The 20,849-nt window shown below is 31.3% G+C and overlaps 1 protein-coding gene across 1 annotated transcript in view; it reads left to right on the top strand.

Annotated features, from left to right (window-relative positions):
* Window positions 1-10,871, top strand: part of LOC143052165 (NADPH oxidase 5-like) — a 59,014-nt gene extending 48,143 nt beyond the window's left edge. The window contains exons 12-17 of the mRNA XM_076225122.1: window positions 3,002-3,025; window positions 5,573-5,622; window positions 6,732-6,788; window positions 7,461-7,670; window positions 8,255-8,530; window positions 10,080-10,871. Of these exons, the coding sequence (XP_076081237.1) occupies window positions 3,002-3,025; window positions 5,573-5,622; window positions 6,732-6,788; window positions 7,461-7,670; window positions 8,255-8,530; window positions 10,080-10,211 (749 nt within the window). The 3' untranslated portion in view covers window positions 10,212-10,871. The remainder of the gene's footprint in view (window positions 1-3,001; window positions 3,026-5,572; window positions 5,623-6,731; window positions 6,789-7,460; window positions 7,671-8,254; window positions 8,531-10,079) is intronic.
* Window positions 10,872-20,849: the final 9,978 nt, after the last annotated feature.

Here is a 20,849-nt window from a genome sequence, read left to right as displayed (position 1 = left end):
TCCCATTGCTTATACAATTTCCTTTTTATAATAAAAGATATGGACATGTTTACCTAGGAATACTACAGAGTTCACGAAATCTTTTTTTCCCTGGTGGTCCTTGAAGAAAATCTCTTGGTCCTCACTATTTATTTAACTCTATTGAAAAATGCTAAAATTGCATCAGTCCTATGCAACATTTTGGTGGTTAAATTCTGAGGACCACCACTTTTCACAAACTCTGATACTAATGACATAGACATGATTTCCTAGGAAAATTAGTCTGGGGACATAAATTTTATTCAAAAAATTGATACACAACTCTTTAACAATATTAAAACATATTACATTTATATTCACCTTTAAAATTAAGGACATGGACATTTTAACCTAGAACTATTAATGACATGGACATGATTTCCTAGGACAATTAGTCTGGAGACAAATTTTATTTAACAGATTGATACACAACTTTTTCGTTTTGTCTTTAGCAAAATTAAAACATATTACATTCATATTCACCTTTAAAATTAAGGACATGGACATTTTAACTTAGGACTATTAATGACATGGACATGATTTCCTAGGAAAATTAGTCTGGGGACATGAATGATATCAAAAATATAACTATGCAACTCTTAAACATACTAAAACAAAACATTTAAATTTCCATGGTTTAAATGTAATTGAATTTATTATATGATTTTAAAGGACATGATTTCCTAGGAAAATTAGTCTGGGGACATATATTACTAACATAGGACTAAATATACATGTACTAGTAAATTCTGTTACCATGGACTTTTTATACTAGTAATGTTTGTCCGCCCAGACATATTTTACCAGGACAAATTTATCACTTACACTAGTAGTTATAGGTAGAAAAAATGCCACCTGGAGATAACCACCACATTCGACGGTTGAACAAACGAATACCAAACCTGCAAATTGCTGTTATAAGAATAATATCTGAAATATAAATTATTTAATTGTCATTGTCATGTGATTTGTTGACCAACACTATGTATAACTGTCTATGTCTAAACTGACCAGCGCCATTTTTTCCCATTTTTAAATCTTTAGATAATAAAATAGTTGTCACAATAGTAAATCTTTCGATAATGTCTTATACACGATTGTGACATTTTACTTGAGTGTATGTTCCAGACCGTATGAGTATTTGGACCGTACGCGTGCGGTCTGGACCGTATGCGTACTTTTTCAATATACGCATACGGTCGGACCGTACGCGTACGGTCTGACTAATATTAAGAATTTGGTCAAGTTCATTAGATACAAATGTATATAACAGATCAACATAACTTTTATCTCAAATTAACATAAAAAGTTGAATAGTTATTGAAATAAAAGTTTGATATTTTAACTATTTGTAAAAAATCAGGCTTATTTAATATGTTAATCTCCTGTACTTAGCATGTCATTAATTCATTAATTACAGCCCAGTATGCTCATTGACATTGAAGTTATCGGAAGTAAACATAATGTGGGAGGACAATTGTTTTAGAATATTTATGAACTTTACAAAAAATGCATATGCAAAGGAACATGATGAACAAAACATGTTAATGTTAAAAATATATGACGTTCCTTGTGGAAGCAAGTGTCATCTTGGGACAGAGTAACAATATAGAATTTACGGATATAAAATTAAACAAAATTTAATATTTAATGTTAATTGTTCGCTTATTCACTTTATCCATCTAATTGTAATAATAACAATTTGTATAACTAAAAATAAAGATTTTGATAAATGTTTGTTAACATTTAACCCATATGATCCCAAAACATGTATGGTCAGCTGGACCGTACGCGTATACTCATACGGTCCGACCGTACCGACGCGTATGGTCGGACCGTACGAGTATACGTATACGGTCCGGACCGTACGCGTACGGTCCAAGTACTCGTATGGTCTGGAACATGCATAATAACGTGACGTGTGATGAATGCATTGCAGGAGATACACCGATTTATATCCTTCTATTTTGAATTCATGCGATTCCCAAATTTTTTATCCTTATTATTTTCTGTTAATAAAATATTAGAATTGATCATCGGAAAACTACTTTTATCCATAATTTATGAATAACTGAATAACGGTTTGGTGTTGAAAATATATAAGACCGTAACTGCGCATTGTATATGAATATAAGTATACAAAATAAGATATGGTATGAGAGCCCATGAGACAACTCTTCACAGGAGACCAAATGACACAGAAATTAATCATTGCTTTATGCTTTACACTTTTCGCTACAGTGCAAGTTGTGATAATGAGATTCATTTCTCTGTAGCAAAATATTTCAAATTGAAGGTACCTCGTAAAAGATACCAAAAGGGGCATTCAAAATGCAAAAGTCTTAGTAATCTGTTATCGATATCGTTATTGCTAAAAACAAATAACAACGATAAGTCCGCAAAACATCACACTGCCGACGTATGCAACACTCATAGATCCGAAAAAAGGCATGCAAAAACTTTTCATTTTTTTTTAAAGCACTATATATATATATACATGAACATCACCAGCATGACCTGTTAATTTGAAAAGAAGGTAGAAGTGTTTTAAATGGTTCAAAGATGGTTCCATGTACGGTGATTTGGCAGGTTATTCAATATTATGTGCACTAATTAAAGAAACAACGTTGTTTTGGCTTTTCGGAGTAATGTTGCAACCTGTAATGTAAAACAAAGATAGTCCTAAATTTAAATATCAATTACATTATGTAAATAAATTGAATTTTTATTTATAATTATTTAAAACGTTGCAATGAGATTAACAAATTATTCTCATAATTTTCAAAGACGGTAATTAAGACTTTTCTATCGGGTTCTCATGAGAACTGTTGTAATCTTCATAAATGAATCTAAGAGTCCTTTCTTGAAATTTTGTTTTAAAAATGTTCCTTTTACTTTATACTTCACTATAGTTAACAAATGAAAGCATGTTTTACTTTTTATGCATTTACAAATTTTATGCATGAAACATATTTTCTACTAGAGGTATTAAATGCCATGCAGTTTGGTAAGAATATTTTTACAATAGAATGCTTGATCAGTAATTATCCGTTTCAGAACTTAATGCATACTGGGTTATACCGGAAATATTTTCAAATAGTCGTGATTGGTTAAATTTGTTTTTATAAACTATGGAAATTCAACCAATCAAATGACGTTATTTGATTTTGGGGTATGAACAATAAATTTTCCCATAAACCTTTATGTTCTGAAACGGTCAATGCTTGCTTTGTCTGAATAAAGCAACCCGCAATATTTATGCTTGCCCTAACACACATATTCGTTTTATGTTTCTTGCTTCCAAATATTTAAGTACCATTGCATGCAGTTTATTATGCTAGTTTTCATCCTAAATAAAGCAACCACTATTAATGTTTGCCCTAACAAGTATATTCGTTTTATGTTTTTTGCTTCCAAATATTTAAGTACAATGTACCATTGCATGCAGTTTATTATGCTAGTTTTCATCCTAAATAAAGCAACCACTATTAATGTTTGCCCTAACAAAAATATTCGTTTCATGTTTCTTGCTCCCGTAGATTTATATATCATTGCATGTAGTATATTAAGTTAAGTTTCACCCTTGCAACTTGCGGGGAGTTCTCTCCCTTGCAACGTACGGGTATCTGAATCAAAGTCAAACAGATAGAAGACAAGGAACCACCACAGCTGTTATTTCTACTAGTATATAAACTCACTATTACTTTTAACTTCTATGTATGTATCTTAACAGAAAAGTATTGTCATAATAACGTCTTGTCTTTTTAATGTGCAGGTAAAACGAATTATCTCAATGAACAAGGAAATTAAATAAATAGATACGAGGTTATGGGACAAACATGGACTCTTGTATATAAATTCATTTCATTTCAAAATTTCCAGAATGAAGTTTTCACTTCTCTTCAAGTGAACACACGATTCACTCTAATAGAGTATCCCTTTTGAGTTTATTTTGTAGAATAATAGTTTACTAAACCCTTTGAAATATGATTCAACAAGTCAGTCATCTCCAGGTCACAGTGGCACCCATAACAATTTGTTGGTTAGTTTATAAAGTAAACAATGACATCAAAAGCACTATTTTGTGTCAAAGTAGGACTACTTTTACATTCTTAATTGGAGGGAGTAATTGGTGGTCTGACACCTATAACTTTACAAGATAGAGTGCTTATTGTCCTTTCTTGTATGCTTTTATTACATTTGCTTAAACTTGTATTGAAAATATAAACTTGATATAATATGTTTTTCGAGCGAATACAACTAACATGACTAATGCATGGTCAACATCATAACATTATAAGTACCCTAACAAATATAGAATTAATCAACAGTAAATATACTAGTCGAAATGATTAAAATACAGGTCATGATTAAAATACAGATTTATGCGAAGATCATGATTAAGATACAGATCATCATTAAAATACAGACCATGATTCAGATACAGACCATCATTAAAATACAGACCAGTGATTCAGATACAGATCATGATTAACAAAAGATCGTGTGCATGACTCGCTTTCAAGGATCTTACAACACTCCATCCTACTTTCTGTTCTGATACATTTTATATCAACCAATGAAAATTATGTCTCTAATTTTTGAAGGTTTGTATCATTACGACAACACTTGAGTATCCGAAAGGGTGTTAAACAGAACGTAGATCCTTGTCACGTGATCCTTGTCAGCGAGTGTGGACTTAATTAGGATCCAATTTTAATCATATTGCTTTTTTAGTAAGGTGCAACAGAAAGTACCGTGTTGGATAGCGTTTCCTGAATATCACGTTATCTTTGCACGTGGTCTGTACTCGAAAGATTAAACGAGTTTCTATTAGTTGAATATTGTTTGAGAGATGTTTTTATTAAGCTTACTAAATGTATATCTTTGCAGTGTGTCTTAATATTATCTATTTATTCAAGATTATTATTTTTGTCTCAAGTTCGTTATGTTAATATATGAGGCCCCTCATGGGGGGGTCCTAGTAATCACATAATCACCATTTTTTTGCCAATATAATCACATAATCATTAAATATTTGCTTATCTTTAGTAATCAAATAGTCATAAACTAAAAATACAGTCCTAGGTAATCAAATAATCATGAAATATTTGGCTTAATAATCAAATAATCATTAAAAAAACGGCCAAGTAATCACATTATCAAAAACCCCATGAGGGCTCTCATATATAATAATCAAGATAGATTTTCAATTGTACTTTCCGATTTTAAGATTTGACTTCTTAAGTGTATTCAAGTTCTGAAATGTAATGTGTATAGTCTTGTCACTTGAAGAAAAGTAAAAATGCGTATGTGTACATGTATATCACTTCGTAATGCGTGTTCAGTGATTAATCACCCTTTTAGTATGATAAATACATTTGTAGTTTTGTGCTATTTTTTAGTTCAATTTTAGCCTTTCTCTAATCTTTGAAATATATTTTCCAATTTCTATTCCATCAATATAAGCATTGATTGTGATTATTATTAATATGGTCAGTGATAACAAAGAAAGTATACGAATGTTATAATGATTTTTATTTTTATTGTCCAGGTCGTCAAAGAAGCAAATCAATGGGCCTCGTTAAGCCCTCTTTCGACACGGTAAGTCATAAGTACAAACGAAGATATATTCCCTTTCACATATTTTTTTTAATGAATGAATATCTACTGGCCATTTTTCGTTATGAATATACATGTACAACTTGCCATTGGACAATCATCTGACCGGTGTCTAAATGCCTATAATACATTATTTTTCATTTTTATATGTACGACGCGCTGAAAAATGCCATTGAATTTAATTTTTTAATTTTAGTCTACTCAGTTGTTCTCACAAATTAATGTTTCGTTTTCTTTACTGTCACTGATACTTCCTAGGTTATTTCTGCAATACAATGACTTATATAGCATGCTCCTTTTTCTTTCGGTCTACAATGATGTGGCACCAAAGACGTTTCCTATAAACATAAGAAACCTCCTGTAAATAAATAATGTTCAATATTCTAATTTTGATTTTAGTCTAAAACGTTTCCATTAAGGTAGCACAATACAAAGATTTTGTTACTCCCAATCAGACAACTTAAAACTGATGCCATTAGTGATACTGTGCACGAATTTATAAAATATTTTGGGATGCTATGAATAACAAAGAAGCTAAATTCATTCAAATATAGACATCACAATATGGCAACTAATTACATAACAATTGATGATGTAATAATTATGTCATAATGAAATTATCACAATTTGAAAGATTGGTCCTTCTTCTTTCTTTTGGTACCTCATTTATAAAATTTAAAGAAAGATGAGTGGAATTACACCAGTTTAAAGATGTCTGATTGGGGATGAAAAATCTTTGTATTGTGCTACCTTAAGTCTTGGTGCCATAAGAGAGAATCTCTGAACCTCGACAGCATACATATCTAATTGTAGCCAATGTTTCTCAAAACGTTCGCCATCGCATTCAATTTCCAATTCTGATCAAATCATTTTATTTCGGACTAGTCATGAACTATTTGTCACAGGACGTTTTGCAAAAAAAATAATCAAAACAAATCATCCTTCTATTCAATGTCGTCATTTGATTAACTAAATTGATTTTCTAAATTGACAGGCATGATAAAGAATCATATATTGACATAAAAGCTAGACCTATATATTTTAACGCTTATTAATATTCAATGTATTAGTATGTCTTTATAATTTGGCAGAAAGAAGTTGAGAAGCAAAACAGAATAAAAAAGAAAAACAAGCATGTGAAAGTAAAGGTACGTATTACACTCAAGTCAAATCCATTCGGCATTGTTAGTTCGGCACCTCTAGAAAAGGTAAAACCAGCATCTGGTCGACTCCTAACCCAACCAAAAGGGTCAAATCGACACCTAAACGGGAAGCCAATATCATTTTTACCCATTTCTTTCCTTTTAGTTGGTGAATAGGTTTTGGTTTTATTAATATATACTAGACGCAAATGGAGCAACACACAAATTATTAAGTCTTGGAAAAACAACTGACACAGCCATACAACTTTAAAAACTTTGTAAAGAAAAATAAAGATTAAGCCTTCAACAGGAATCTCACCAAAAAACCATAGATAAACTAAGGCTCTTTGGAAAGGTAAGAAGTGTCAGGTTTCTACAGATATAGGATTGTATAATACACACGGAAAACGTATCATTTTAAAAAATGCAGATGTGGTATAATCGCCCATGTGATAACTATTATCAAGAGACAAAATGAACTGGATGTATGCAATTATAGGAAAACAAACGGCCTTCAAAAATGTGAAAAACCCAAACCTTATCAGCTGTTATAAAAGGTTATTTGTTGTTAATCTCTGCCTACGATAGGATAATTCTAGTAGGGCATTCTAAAAATGTATGATGTGAACTGATTTTCTTGTTTTTAAATATATTTTTACTCAACCTATGTTATTTTAGTGTTACATTGATGGACCATATGGGACAGCAACTAGAGAAATTTTCCAAACAGAGCATGCAATATTAGTTGGAGCAGGAATAGGAGTAACCCCAATGGCGTCCATTCTTCAAAGTATAATGTACAGATATAAAGAATCCAAACGTACCTGTCCTAAATGTTCACATTCCTGGTTCGGATCAATAGCTCATACCGCAATGAAAACAAGAAAGGTAAGTACCAGACGTAAGTTTTCACATTGAATTTCCTGGTGTCTGTCAAAAGCAAATACCTGAATAAAATCGAGGAATATAATATCACTGTAAGACTGTTGAAAATCCCTGACGGTGCATTTCGGTTGTATTCCTTCGAGCAGAAGATTAGTTCTAGAAAACTGGTCGTAGAATTAGGAAAGTATTTCTTCCACCGTTCTTGATTGTCACTGCACAATGTAGTATTGAGTTCTCATTTTAAATTAAAACATTGAGTTATTGGTTAGATATATCAACAAGGTGATGTGGTACATGCATGAATGTTACCACAGGACCAGAATTTTAGCAACAATGAGTCTTCCACCGTTAGCCTTGAAAGTATGAACTTCATGTTAATCTAACCTTGACGTACGCTATCAAATGCCCCTTGATAACAATTCAAACTGGAAACAAACGATATGATTAATTATAAAAAAGAAAAGCACGTTTACTGATCATGACGTTCATATACATGTTTTGGATCAGGAACAAATAAATCTTAAGTTTAAGAAACTCTCGAATTAAAAAAAAAGTTTGAATGTTGTTTTTTTTTTAAATAATTGCAGGTTGATTTTGTGTGGATAAACAGAGATCAGAAATCATTCGAATGGTTCGTAAGCCTTCTAACAAACCTAGAAATCGAACAGTCCCTTGATAACGAAGAAGAAGATGATAGTAAAATTATAGACATGCATATGTTTATGACAGCAGCACAGAAAAAGACAGACATGAAAGGCATAGGATTACAAATTGCATTAGATCTCATGCATGAAAAATCAAACAAGGATTTAATAACGGGGTTAAAAACTAAAACACAACCAGGACGTCCTGACTGGAATCAGGTTTGTACACATTTTATAATTTATGAAGAATTGACATGCTACAGGGTCAATTAAACGAAATATAGGGTAATAATTAAAAGGCTTACCGAAAAAGAAATAAATATCAATAGATAAATATGCAATTTGGGATGCAATTTTACTCTTTTTCTATTTTTTTTGTCGTATAGGGAAGTGGAGGAATGGTTTGACGTCAGTTTTATTTAATTTTCTGACTATGTGGCATGACTAAAACTGGGTTGTAAGTCCTCTTACGATACCATTTTGGGCGGTTTATTCATAATGTAATTCTAATTTTTTTAAAGATCTTCTATAAATGCAGTTTAAAATTTTTACATTTGTGACAATATATTAAATTTTTATTTATTAAAAAAAAGTGTATAAACTGATTTTTTATTTTTTTTTTATTATTAATTATATATTTAGAAATTTTAGGTCCGAGTTTCTATAAAATCCATACCAGTTTTATATATAAACTATACCTATTTCTTAATGGAATGACAGCATTTTATGGTTTAAATAAATAAATAAAGTTATTTTTTTACAATTATATACTAGGATAAATGAATGAGATTAACTTTGTTATAACAGGTTTTAACTAGGTTAAATAGCGGAAAGTATTATTTGATAAGTTATATACGCAGTGCTAAAAAATAAGGTTTTAATGATTTTTTGTAAATTTAGCTTTTTCGTTTTTATCTTTTTCGTCTAACTTATCATGCTTATATATATATATGCTCTAATTTTAAAATTTTTAATAGCAAATACAAAATATAAAACCGAATAGTATATTTTTTATCAACAAAAAATTACAATAAGATAGTAAATATTACGTAAATATTATATAAAAAGGGTCTAGCCTAAAAAAACCCATGCCTTTTATATTTTTGATATAATCTAACCTTCTTTTAAAACAGGGTGTTAGCTAGCTATAATACCAGGTGTCAATCCACAATTTTCTACATAAGAAAATGCCTCTACCAAGCCACGAATATGACAGTTGTTATCCATTCGTTTGAGCTTTTGATTTTGCCATTTGATAACTTAAGGGACTTACGTTTTAAACTTTCCTCGGAGTTCAGTATTTTTGTGATTTTACTTTTAATACATTTTTTTTCGATAATGCACCGATTTTAACCTTGGTTTTATATTTTGTATTTACTCTTTCTTGACCGAATACAAAAAATATTTACCTCCGAATATAATTTGGAACCTGTCGACAAATTTAAAACTCCAGAGTCAAAAGACAACCTATATTCGTAGGATATAAAGTTAAATACAAAAAATACCGAACTCCGTGGAAAATGCAAAACGAAAAAATCCCTAATCAAATTGCAAAATCAAGGGTTAAAAAACACCAAACGAAAGCACTTACAAAATATGTATGCCCCCTTTGTATGCGTTACCCTTGACCTTCCGTCCTTTCGTCCCTCTGTCTGTCTGTCCATTTTAAGCGGGGCGTTCGTGTCCTCAGACACCTTCTTCTTTTATTTGTTTTTGTTTTAATTTTTCGTATAACGATAACCAATATAACATTTATTATTATTTTCAGCTGTTCAAATCATTTGAAGGAGAGAAGAAAGGAAAGATAAAAGTGTTCTTTTGCGGTGCACCACAGTTGGGCAAGATAATAAAAGAAGCAGCTGAAAGATTTTCATTTGCGTTTTCTAAGGAAAATTTTTAACATCGGAAAACTTTGATACTATTTTTAATTTCAGTGAATCAGATGTTGTTAAGCATTCCTTTTGACCATTAGAAGGTTCGTTAAAGACAACCGGCATCATAGATTAGACGTGTTATAAAGTTTATCTGTCTTGTAAGTTGAAAGTTACGGGCGGTGTATACACACTGTTTATAGCTATTTAGTCCAATCCGGGGGAAAAAAGTCACATAGACAACGTCCTGATTGTTTCAAGTGTCGCAAATACCAAGGTCATCAGTAATGAGCCAGGGAAGAATATGAATATTTTGAAAGTTTGATAGCTTATGATCCATTTTTTTATTTGAAAATTAAAGCGATAAAAATGCTCTGAATGTTTGAAGCGTTCACAATGGTTTAAACATGTATCCTTAAATATTTGTGTGCACAAAATATAGTTTAAACAGGGCCCCAGCTAGCTTCAACTGGTTTGTGACTTCAGGAAAAAGTTGTGTAATTTCAGAATTAAACTGGATTGGATTAAAGAGCATACCGGTGCATTGTGTCCTATGGACACACATTATTGTGAACTTTACATCATGATGTCATTTTGTAATTTCTTTTAAGTTTCTGTAGTACAGAAATCAACAAGTAATATATCTTTTGTAAAGTTTGCTACATTTGTAATAAATACAAAACCTTTAACTTGTTTGCTTATCTTATGCCTCAGATCGTAAAATACGGTAATTTTATACTGCCGATGTGTACGTTCTGCTTATAAACCTGGTACCTTTGATAACTATTTACACCACTGGGTCGATGCCACTGCTGGTGGACGTTTCGTCCCCGATGGTATCACCAGCCCAGTAGTCAGCATTTCGGTGTTGACATGAATATCAATTATGTGGTCATTTTTATAAATTTCCTGTTTCCAAATTTTGAATTTTTCGAAAAACTAAGGATGTTCTTATCCCAGGAATGGATTACCTTAGCCGTATTTGGCACAACTTTTTGGAATTTTGGATCCTCAAGGCTCTTCAACTTCGTACTTGTTTGGCTTTATAAATATTTTGATATGAGCGTCTCTAATGAGTCTTATGTAGACGAAACGCGCGTCTGGCGTACTAAATTATAATCCTGGTACGTTTGATAACTATTTACCCTTCTGGAGCACATGAGATCATTAAGTCTATGATATTTTTTCACCCATCATGATATATAATACTGAAAAAAAAATTAGCATCCCAACTTCTTACTGTATATATATTATTTTACTTTTCACCTTTTCAATTGCGTGAATAGTCCAATTAATGTGTATTGGATTTATGTTTTTAAATCTATTTCAACATTATTGACAGTTTTACCAGCTTCTAATGGAACACAATAGTAGGCCGGTTCCCGTGGCATACAGGCCTCATTGCGCTTACAATCATGTCCTTTGCATTGACCAGCTAGTTGCTGAAAGTTGAGCGGCCAAACAATAACATGAAAATTAACATTCAATCATTTGTCCGAATTTCTCCCGATGTTACAACCATTTCAGCCGAGATGAAAAAAAAAATAATCACAATTGGATTTTCAGGTTGTTATGACTGAACCTTGACTTTGGAATATGTTTATTTAAAATAAAATACATTAGAACATCATTTTTCCAATACGTGTTTTCATGTAGACAAAATAAGTTAAAACAAAAATTGAACATGTGCAGTAAATCTCAACTGGTCTTTTACTGAAATGTATAACTAATTTTTACAGTGTTGCAGAAATAATTGCTAAACAATAAAGTTTCAATAAAATAAAGGTTTTATTGTATTTGATTAGAAAAGTTATAATCAACTAGTTACAATAAACAAACTAATCAGTAACATTTGAAAATTAAACTATTTGTAATATGTTTTCCTCGCACATAATGGACTATAATACGTTATACACACCCCATCTCCAAAATACTCATCGATACATTTTTTGGGGTATATTAAAGATACAGTATCGTCAAAGAATGCGAATTACGACGACGACATATAAAATACTCTCTGATGGAAGATCTGAGATCTGTATAATATCAAATGACAAAATTGCTATATGAACATACAAAATGTAAATGATATTAGTTAAAATGCTCATGGTACGTTTTCCTAGAATAACCTACTTCAGGCATGTCTTAATACATTATGTAAAGGGCGCACATACTTTTAGCCTAAAAATAGATAAACCGCTAAGTTACAAAATCTAAAACAGAAAAGTCAAAATCGTGTTATGTAAACATACACTGGGATTATTACAACCTTAGCTTAGTATTTATACCTAATTTAGAATATGCAATTAATATACACAATATATAATTATAACATGTATAATTTGCCACTAAAGGTGATGGTTACAAAGGGTCTGGTTCTTGTTGGTAAACTGAAAAAGTTCTCACAATTAAGGGGTTCATATCTTCATAAATAAAGAAGTTTTTTTTTTGTTTTACTAGTCGTATCATAATTATTTCTTTATAAAATTTGTATTATTGTGATCCTACATTTTTCCTGAAAAATAGTGTAATAGAAGTGGTACTATATCATATATATACGCTATTTTAAAAATTAAGTTTTGCCATCAAGATCTAGACCAAAACATTTATATACAGACCCAAAAAATATTGATGAATGAGATCATTAGGTATACATACATATCGCCATTATAGGATGTATTGAGGAAAAGGAATTTAATAAAGATTTTCCTTGGCAGAAAATTTGTAGCTTGCACAGAAGTTTTAAAATCTGCTTTTTATGTATACACCAGCTATTTAGATTTCTGTGACAGTTGTTCCTTATTTGCGTGACTTTTTTTGTGTCAAACAATGACCCACTTTGCAATGTAATGACATCATTTTTCTTGCGATGTCATTCAAATTATTTGTCAAGGTTTGACATATTCTGAAATAAGGAACAAATAGCAATATGGCGTATGGTCATTTTAATGTCTTATACATGTAGCTTTAATGAGTCATTTTATAATTGTGTTATTTCAAATTTAACATTAAATTATCAGATATTTTATCAAATGAAACTTTCATTAGATATCTATCAATATAAATACATGTTCTTTGGAGAAGGAAGATTTCAATTGTTGATTATATATTTTGTCCTATTAATTTGGATTATAATGCGTGCAATTTTTATTGCAAATCACTAATTACTGATAAACATGTGAAATTCATTATTGCAATTTAAAAAATTCATGACTAAAAATAAAATTGAGAGCTTTTACAATAATACACATGATACTCTCACCTTTTCGCATTTATACAAATATCGCAATAATTTCTGAATGTACTTACTATATCAAGAACTTTTGAAAACTTGTATTTCTAAAGACTAAAATATGTTTACAATGAATACGAGCAAATCTATGGCAAAACATCTTTAAAACTAGCTTGTAATCAAATATGACCAATTTCATTTGTTTATTTCGAAAAAAGCATTATAAGATAAGGTATTTTATTATCCTAAATATTCTGGAACTATTTTGCAATATTTTGTTTTATGAATCCTATATCGTAATTACCTGTGGAAAAGTCGTGGCAGCAACAAAGCTATTTCCGGTACTTTCAATGAATCCACATATACTTTCCCCGGGATCAGCATCATTTATCTGCCAAGTTTTATTCCATGCTATAAAGTTTATAGATTTTCATACCTGCACTCTTGAGCAAAACTGAGCGCACAATGGCCACATCGGCATAGATAGCGTAAACAACACGTGACCACTATATATTACGTCTTCTTGTTTTTTTGATAACAACTATTTCACATATTGCCAAAGCAAATAAGAAAATCAACAAAAATGTTAGACGATACATATTGTGCATTTTGAGATAACATGAAAAGTATTTTTTTCCGAAATTGATGAATATTTCTCAATGCATAACACTGACAAGATCGACCAGCAAATGAATCTCGTTGTATTCAGTTGTCAGGTAACTGTTAAAAATATATGTGTATGTTGAAGAAAAAGATTAACGCTCCACATAACAGAGACCATCTCACATTCACATTGCATCATTCATAAAGAAGTGACATTTGGTAAATTGATTTTCGTCATTATTGCATAACATAACTATTGAAATCAGTGTTTTAATGAGAAACTAGGGAACATTCAAAGATCTGATGTTTTATTATTTAAATGGTTTTTCCTTTTCGAAATATTCACTTTGTCTTTTCATTCATTTTCTAAAATCTTCCATTAAACCTTTCAATATTAGCTTTCAAACTATTTATAAAATTTTCTTTGGATAGTCGTTCATCTGGATACTTTCTGCTTAAGTCGATAGGAAGTTAGAAAAATACAGACTATTTTTAATTCAGTTTCATATAGAATTCAAGATGATATAAAATTTCAAAAAGAAAATTATTTCTTAAAAGAATATGAACAGTTACCAGTAAGAAAACATAAATTAAAAAAAAAAGAAAATTAGGAAGGTAAAAAATACAGTTGACGGTAATTTTGATAAATATTGGGTTTTTTTTTAAATTAGATATCTGCCTGATAATATAGTTGTCTTATGGACAATCATACTATATATTCTGATTGTATATCAAAGAAAAGAGAGGAAAAGACACATCCTCAGTTTGCTTCATCCTAAAACATAATTACTTAAGTTTGCCAAGCTAAATTGAGAAGTAATGCTAGGTTCTTATGTTTATATTAATCTTTTGAACTTTGGCTTGTGTTTTGCATTATATAAGTAGAAATAAAAGATATGTGTTAAAGTGCTAAATTTAGAAGAAAAAAAAAGTTCATTAAAGTCCGCAATTTTCGTCTTTCACTTTATTTGGTTTACCTAATTAGGACTTCATTAGTTTTTTTTCCTTGTTTACAGCAAGTTATTATAGAGATATTTATAGCTGTTTGATTCGATTTGATATACATTTTTTTGACGCCACTTTTAAACACCGCTTTTGGGCTATTTCGTGGCGGCCGGTTTTTATTGGTTGGAGGATGCCGGAGTGCCCGGACAAAACCACCGACCTTCGATAGGAAAACTGACAATCCTAGTCAAGTAAGATTGGAGTCGAGTGCACCCGCACAAGCGGGGTTCGAACTCACAACCTCGGTGTTGACCGGCTAGTGATTACAGTAGTAACTACTTAGACCACTCGGCCACTGAGACCCCTTCTAGCTGTTTGCAATGCATATGTAAAAGTAAATGCAGATGAATCAATTACATACTTAATGACTTCACCTGTCCATCTAATTTCACCTTCAAGATGACGATATCTTTTTTTAACTTAATCGTCGCGCTTAATATCTGTATTGCAGTGTTTTTATACAGTTTTTCTATTCGGTTATGCTTGTATTTGTAATGAATTTCATCAAGTTGGAATAATCTTTTCTTTCAACATCATATAAAAACGAATATGCAACATGGCAAACTTTGAAGTCCTTCTGAGAATGATCCGTCATGTTTTGAATTTTATATTTGGTCCTTTGAAAACCTATCCTAAATGTCCTATGCATGAATGAGTAGTTGTTAAGTTAATGATATTGTTCTGACTTTTCTTACACTTTATATGCATAGTACACATTTAGTATCAATGACGATATGTTGAAATCCATGGGATATTTTACAATAACTCGTTCGTTCACGACAATGAAAACAGTAAACAAAAATTATAATGTTTCTAAGGTAGGAATAATTAAGGTTTAACATGCCTTTTTTGAATAATTATTCGGTTAGTGAAATAGAGATTTATCGCTCAAAAAGAAACACTTCTGACTATCAAAAGGCTTATGTACCCCTCTTGTTTTAAATTCTGTGAACATTTGTGGCAAGGTAAAATATTTTAGAAGGAAGACATCTATGCTGTTTTCACTGTTTCGGAGGAGGTTATACAAATTTGTAAATCCGAAATGAACAAACAGTTTGATTTGGTGTTTATATACAGTTTTTACAACACGGTTTCTCAAACCTCCATATACATGATATAGGTAGGTTCGTTAGGACCCTTAAAACCAAGCACACAGACTTTACGCTTGTTTTAATGATTAGTTCGTGTATATTAGGATAGCCGATCATTATGTATCTTATCATCAAACAAAAACCAGATATGAGCAATGTATAAAATTAATAGAAATCATGAAAAAAATCGTTTTGTATTAGCTTCTCAGAAAATAATCTCGAATTCTCAAAATGTCAGACACACGAATGATTGAAACCGGCTTCATAGTTAAACATGTTAAAGTTCATAGGACAATAGCAAACAAATTAATTGGGTCAAAGGTTATACTCTACTTATTCATTAAACCTATCAGAAACGCATGTTATGTATTTTCATTAGCGGTGGAAATTATACACATGTTTACATTTCAGTCTAGTTTTCTAATCCAATTCAACCATGTTTGAACGCCCTTTGCGATTGCAGATTAATATAGTGATTGTTGTTTTCTTACCGGCCAGTGATAAATACTTCATACCTGTTTGGGACGAAAATATATTAGCAATCAACAATTAGAGTATGTTGGATGTACTAAACATATATGTAAAGGCTGCAATTGTTCGCTCTACGTCTGAATTTGGAACAGCGGTAATCTTTGTATTTCTTTTGGTAACATTGACAGCAAAGGACATTCGCTTAATCTCTTCGTTTAATCTCAAAATCCCTATAATTTGAAATACAGTCACATGTATAATCCATTTAGAATTTGTAGAAATAATTGCGGAACTTGGCTGGATTTCCTTCCAAATCATAGGATACCCCTATCCTACTAGAAATACATACTATGGTTTACTTTTTTTTTTTTTTTTTTTTTTTTTAAATTGTTATTTGGATGGAGAGTTGTCTCGTTGGCACTCACACCGCATCTTCCTATATCTATTAGGCGATAATTAAGACAAGGCAAATGATTTTAAGAATATGTTGGGGAGCAATCGAGCGTACAAATGTTCAAAACTTAAATTTAAATGATGTCATAATTTAGATAACATAATTATAACGCAAGAGGAAGATTATGACCAATTGTGTTGGTTAGACTTGTCTAAGGCAATAGGCCTCGACAACATTGGTCCTAAATGTCTTAAATATTTGGCGCGCGAATTAATCTTTTCTCCATCTCTGTTGTTCCGTTAATCTCTTCATTGGTGCATTTATTCATACTGGAAAATAGAAAATGTGATACCAATTTTCAACAGTGGTTCTTATTAACAGATATCCAACTATAGACCAAACTCTCTGTTATTGGTAAAACGATGGACAAAATGTGTTTTTAAATATTTATTTTTTCTCACTGTAAGATATCAACACAGATGCAACAATGTGTAATGGCAGGAGATAGCACTGTTAGTCAACTTATTTATATCGCACACGATATTGCGAAAGTCCTATGCTCTGGAATATAATCCGAGTTATGTTTTAAAATATCAGTAAAGCGTTCGACCGGGTCTGTTATAAAGGCCTCATTCATAAACTAGAAAAATGTGGAATAAGATGGATCTTCATGAAATGGTTCAAAAGTTATTTATCCGAGAGAAGGCATAATGTATCATAGGAGGATATACCTCTAATGTTAATAGTATTAAAATCGGTGCACCAAATGCTCAATTTTAGAACCTGTATTATTTTTATTATTTATGAATACTATTGTATGCGACTCATCATGCAACATCTAACTTTTCGCTGATGATACATCATTATAGTGGTGGAGGCCGAGTATACTACGGCTGATTTAATGAACTCTGGTAAAAATCACGTAGGGTCTCAACAATTGCTCGTTAATTTTATCAGAAAAAAAATACGAAACCATGACCATATCTATAAAAACAGTAAAACCTTAATCAATTAATATATAAATGATACGCTTAAACAAGAGGTTGAGCAAGGTACACATTTAGGATTTATATTTCAAGAAAACAGTTGTTGGGAAAGTCATGTAATTTATATAATTGATAAAGTTACTCTGCGCTGAAATCTTTTGAGAAACTAAAATTTTAAGTTATAGCGAGTAATCATCTGCTATAAAATTGAGAATTGGAATAGGGAATGTGTGAAAGAGACAACAACCTGACAAAGAGCAGAAAACAGCCGAAGGCCATAAATGGATCTCCAACAAAGCGAGAAAATCCCGCACCCGGAAACGAGCTTCAGCTGGCACATTAACAAAAATGCAAACTAGTTCAGTGAAAATGAAGGTCACCCTTAACACCGAGACATATACATGAACTAAAATAAAAAAAAACAACAAATAAGTTAAACAAAGACATGAAGTTCCTGACTTGGGACAGGCACAAAAATGCGGCGGGTAAAACATGTTTTGTGTAATCTCAACCCTCCCTTTTACCTCTAGCTAATATATAATGAACAAGCTAATCACACAGCAATAAGCACAGTAAAACTCACTCTAAAAGATGTCCGAGTCCGATGTCAGGATAGGTAACAGAAGAAGCTAAGCAAAATTACAATGATACATGAGCTAACAATTAAGGTCTTCTAGTATTTACTGACATGCCAGCTTCAGACCTCAATTGCAATGATTGATAGATTTATATCATATAAAAATCATGCACAATCCCTTCCGTTATGGGTTAAGTATGATACTATCATAAAATATGTGAGAGGAACATAACCCGTATCGAGACAACAACTGGTTTCAGAATAAATGTGTTTCTTTTCGATGCGAAGACCCTATGATTGAATCAATATTAGTTTCAAATAATGCCATTGTGAATGACCTGACAACAGTATCCGTACTACATAATAAGTCTGTTCAAAGGTTTGTGTAGCTTTTGAGGTAAATAACGACATTTAGTTTGCTTTGTATAGAATATTATCAAAAACGATTGGATGTGAAACAAGATTGCAAGTTGATTCATATTTACGAATGATATCCTTGTTCCGATGATAAAATTTTGTAAATGTTTTGACTAGTATGTGATATCGAAAACCCTGGTGTAATAATTTTTCCGTAATATAGAAATTTCTTTCGTTAAAATCAAATTAGTTACAAACACGAGCAAATCGAACAAGTTGAGATATATAAACAACATAAGATAGTGTCAAGGGAAAGTCACCATCTAAAAATGAATAATTAATAATAGGAAATGAAAGACCATAATATTTCATCTTAAATTTTGGTATTCGCTTCCTATTAAAGATAGAAAAATCAAGATCCAGTAAGAGGCAGTGTTCATTGCTACTTTCAGTTTTATTTAAATTCAGTTAAGCAGAAAAAATCTCTTGATTGTACAAACTGAAGTCGTCATTATTGAAAGCCAAAATATCATCCAAATATCTAAACGTGTAATTAAATTTGTGTATCAGGTGTTGTTTTGATGGGTCGATGCAAGTTATTTATGTCAGTTTCATCAGGCATATACTCGCATATGCGGATACTGTTTTGGATAACATACCAACTCATTTAAAAGACAAACTAAACATCAAATGAATAGAATCGAATGGTATTGTCACAGAAGCCAACAAACTTTGTTCTAACACTAAATTTAATTTTGAAACTGAAAGAAGAATCCAGACTTGAAGTTATAACGAAAAAGGAAACGTAAATACCGAACTCCGAGAAAAATTCCAAACAAAAAGTCCCTAATAAAGTATCAAATTCAATGTGTGTGTTGTGACTAAGGGCTGTTTTCCGTCTCTTTGGTTGGGTGATGTGATCTCAACCCTCCTCCTATACCTCTAGCCAATGTAGATTAAAAAAATAACATTGAAAAAGTATTTAATACATAATATTAGAAAAATAACTTCCTATTTTAATACTCGTTGTAGGAAGGGCAAATACTTCATGCTTCACTCCGGTTGAACTGCAGTGGCGTACATGAACACCTTTTCAAGAAAAATATTGTTCATGCCTGCCTCTGTGTATGTCGACAAGTTGACAGCAGTTAACTGTCTGCTAGAATGTCTTAATTATAGACTCATTAGGACATACACCAATTCCACATTACAAAGAACAGTTTAATATACAAACATTATTATCAGGTAGTGAACTCCTCAGTGATAAGGAAAACGAAAATATTTAAACATTTTGAAATTGTACAAAGCTTTGTTTTGGAAACAGGGAGATTTTTAAACATTTAAATTTTTACATGTTTTATGTCGATTTAGATATTGAAACCTTGTAATTTAACTTTAATTTGTGCATCATTTACATATATGTACACCTTAATGTAAGACCACAATAGGAAATTAGTTCATGACATCTTTCGATCAAATTGACTTCTTAGTTACGGGCAAACCGAATAATTAATATGTAATATTAATTATTTATACTATGCTCCAAATGTTGTCATTGTGTTAAGTGAGACGGATTTATATAAGTTCCTCTTGTTTCCAAAACCCAGTATTTCGGTTTTATACTAGTAATGTGTGCACTTTTAAAATTAAAAAGTTTATATACCTCTCAAATCAAATTAGTAACCAAATTCCATATTACAATGAAACTCTAAATGAAACTCGTGAGTTATACATTACAGATCAAAATTTGTTGAAATAAAGTGTTTTTAATTCATGCAGTTAGTTCCAATGTTTATTAAAGCAGAAAGGGCACTAGTACAATAAGAACTTGACAATAGCTTTACTTTTGTATGATGGGTTTCTATCTCATTGACGTTTATCCCATACCTTCATTTATATTTGACAAACAGGTAATAAAGCCCCAGTATATCCATTGACTTTTAAAGCATTG

The sequence above is a fragment of the Mytilus galloprovincialis genome, chromosome 11, assembly GCF_965363235.1.
Source record: "Mytilus galloprovincialis chromosome 11, xbMytGall1.hap1.1, whole genome shotgun sequence".
Lineage (NCBI taxonomy): Eukaryota > Metazoa > Mollusca > Bivalvia > Mytilida > Mytilidae > Mytilus > Mytilus galloprovincialis.
Note: the sequence above shows the minus strand (reverse complement) of the source record. Positions and strands in the feature narration are given on the sequence as shown.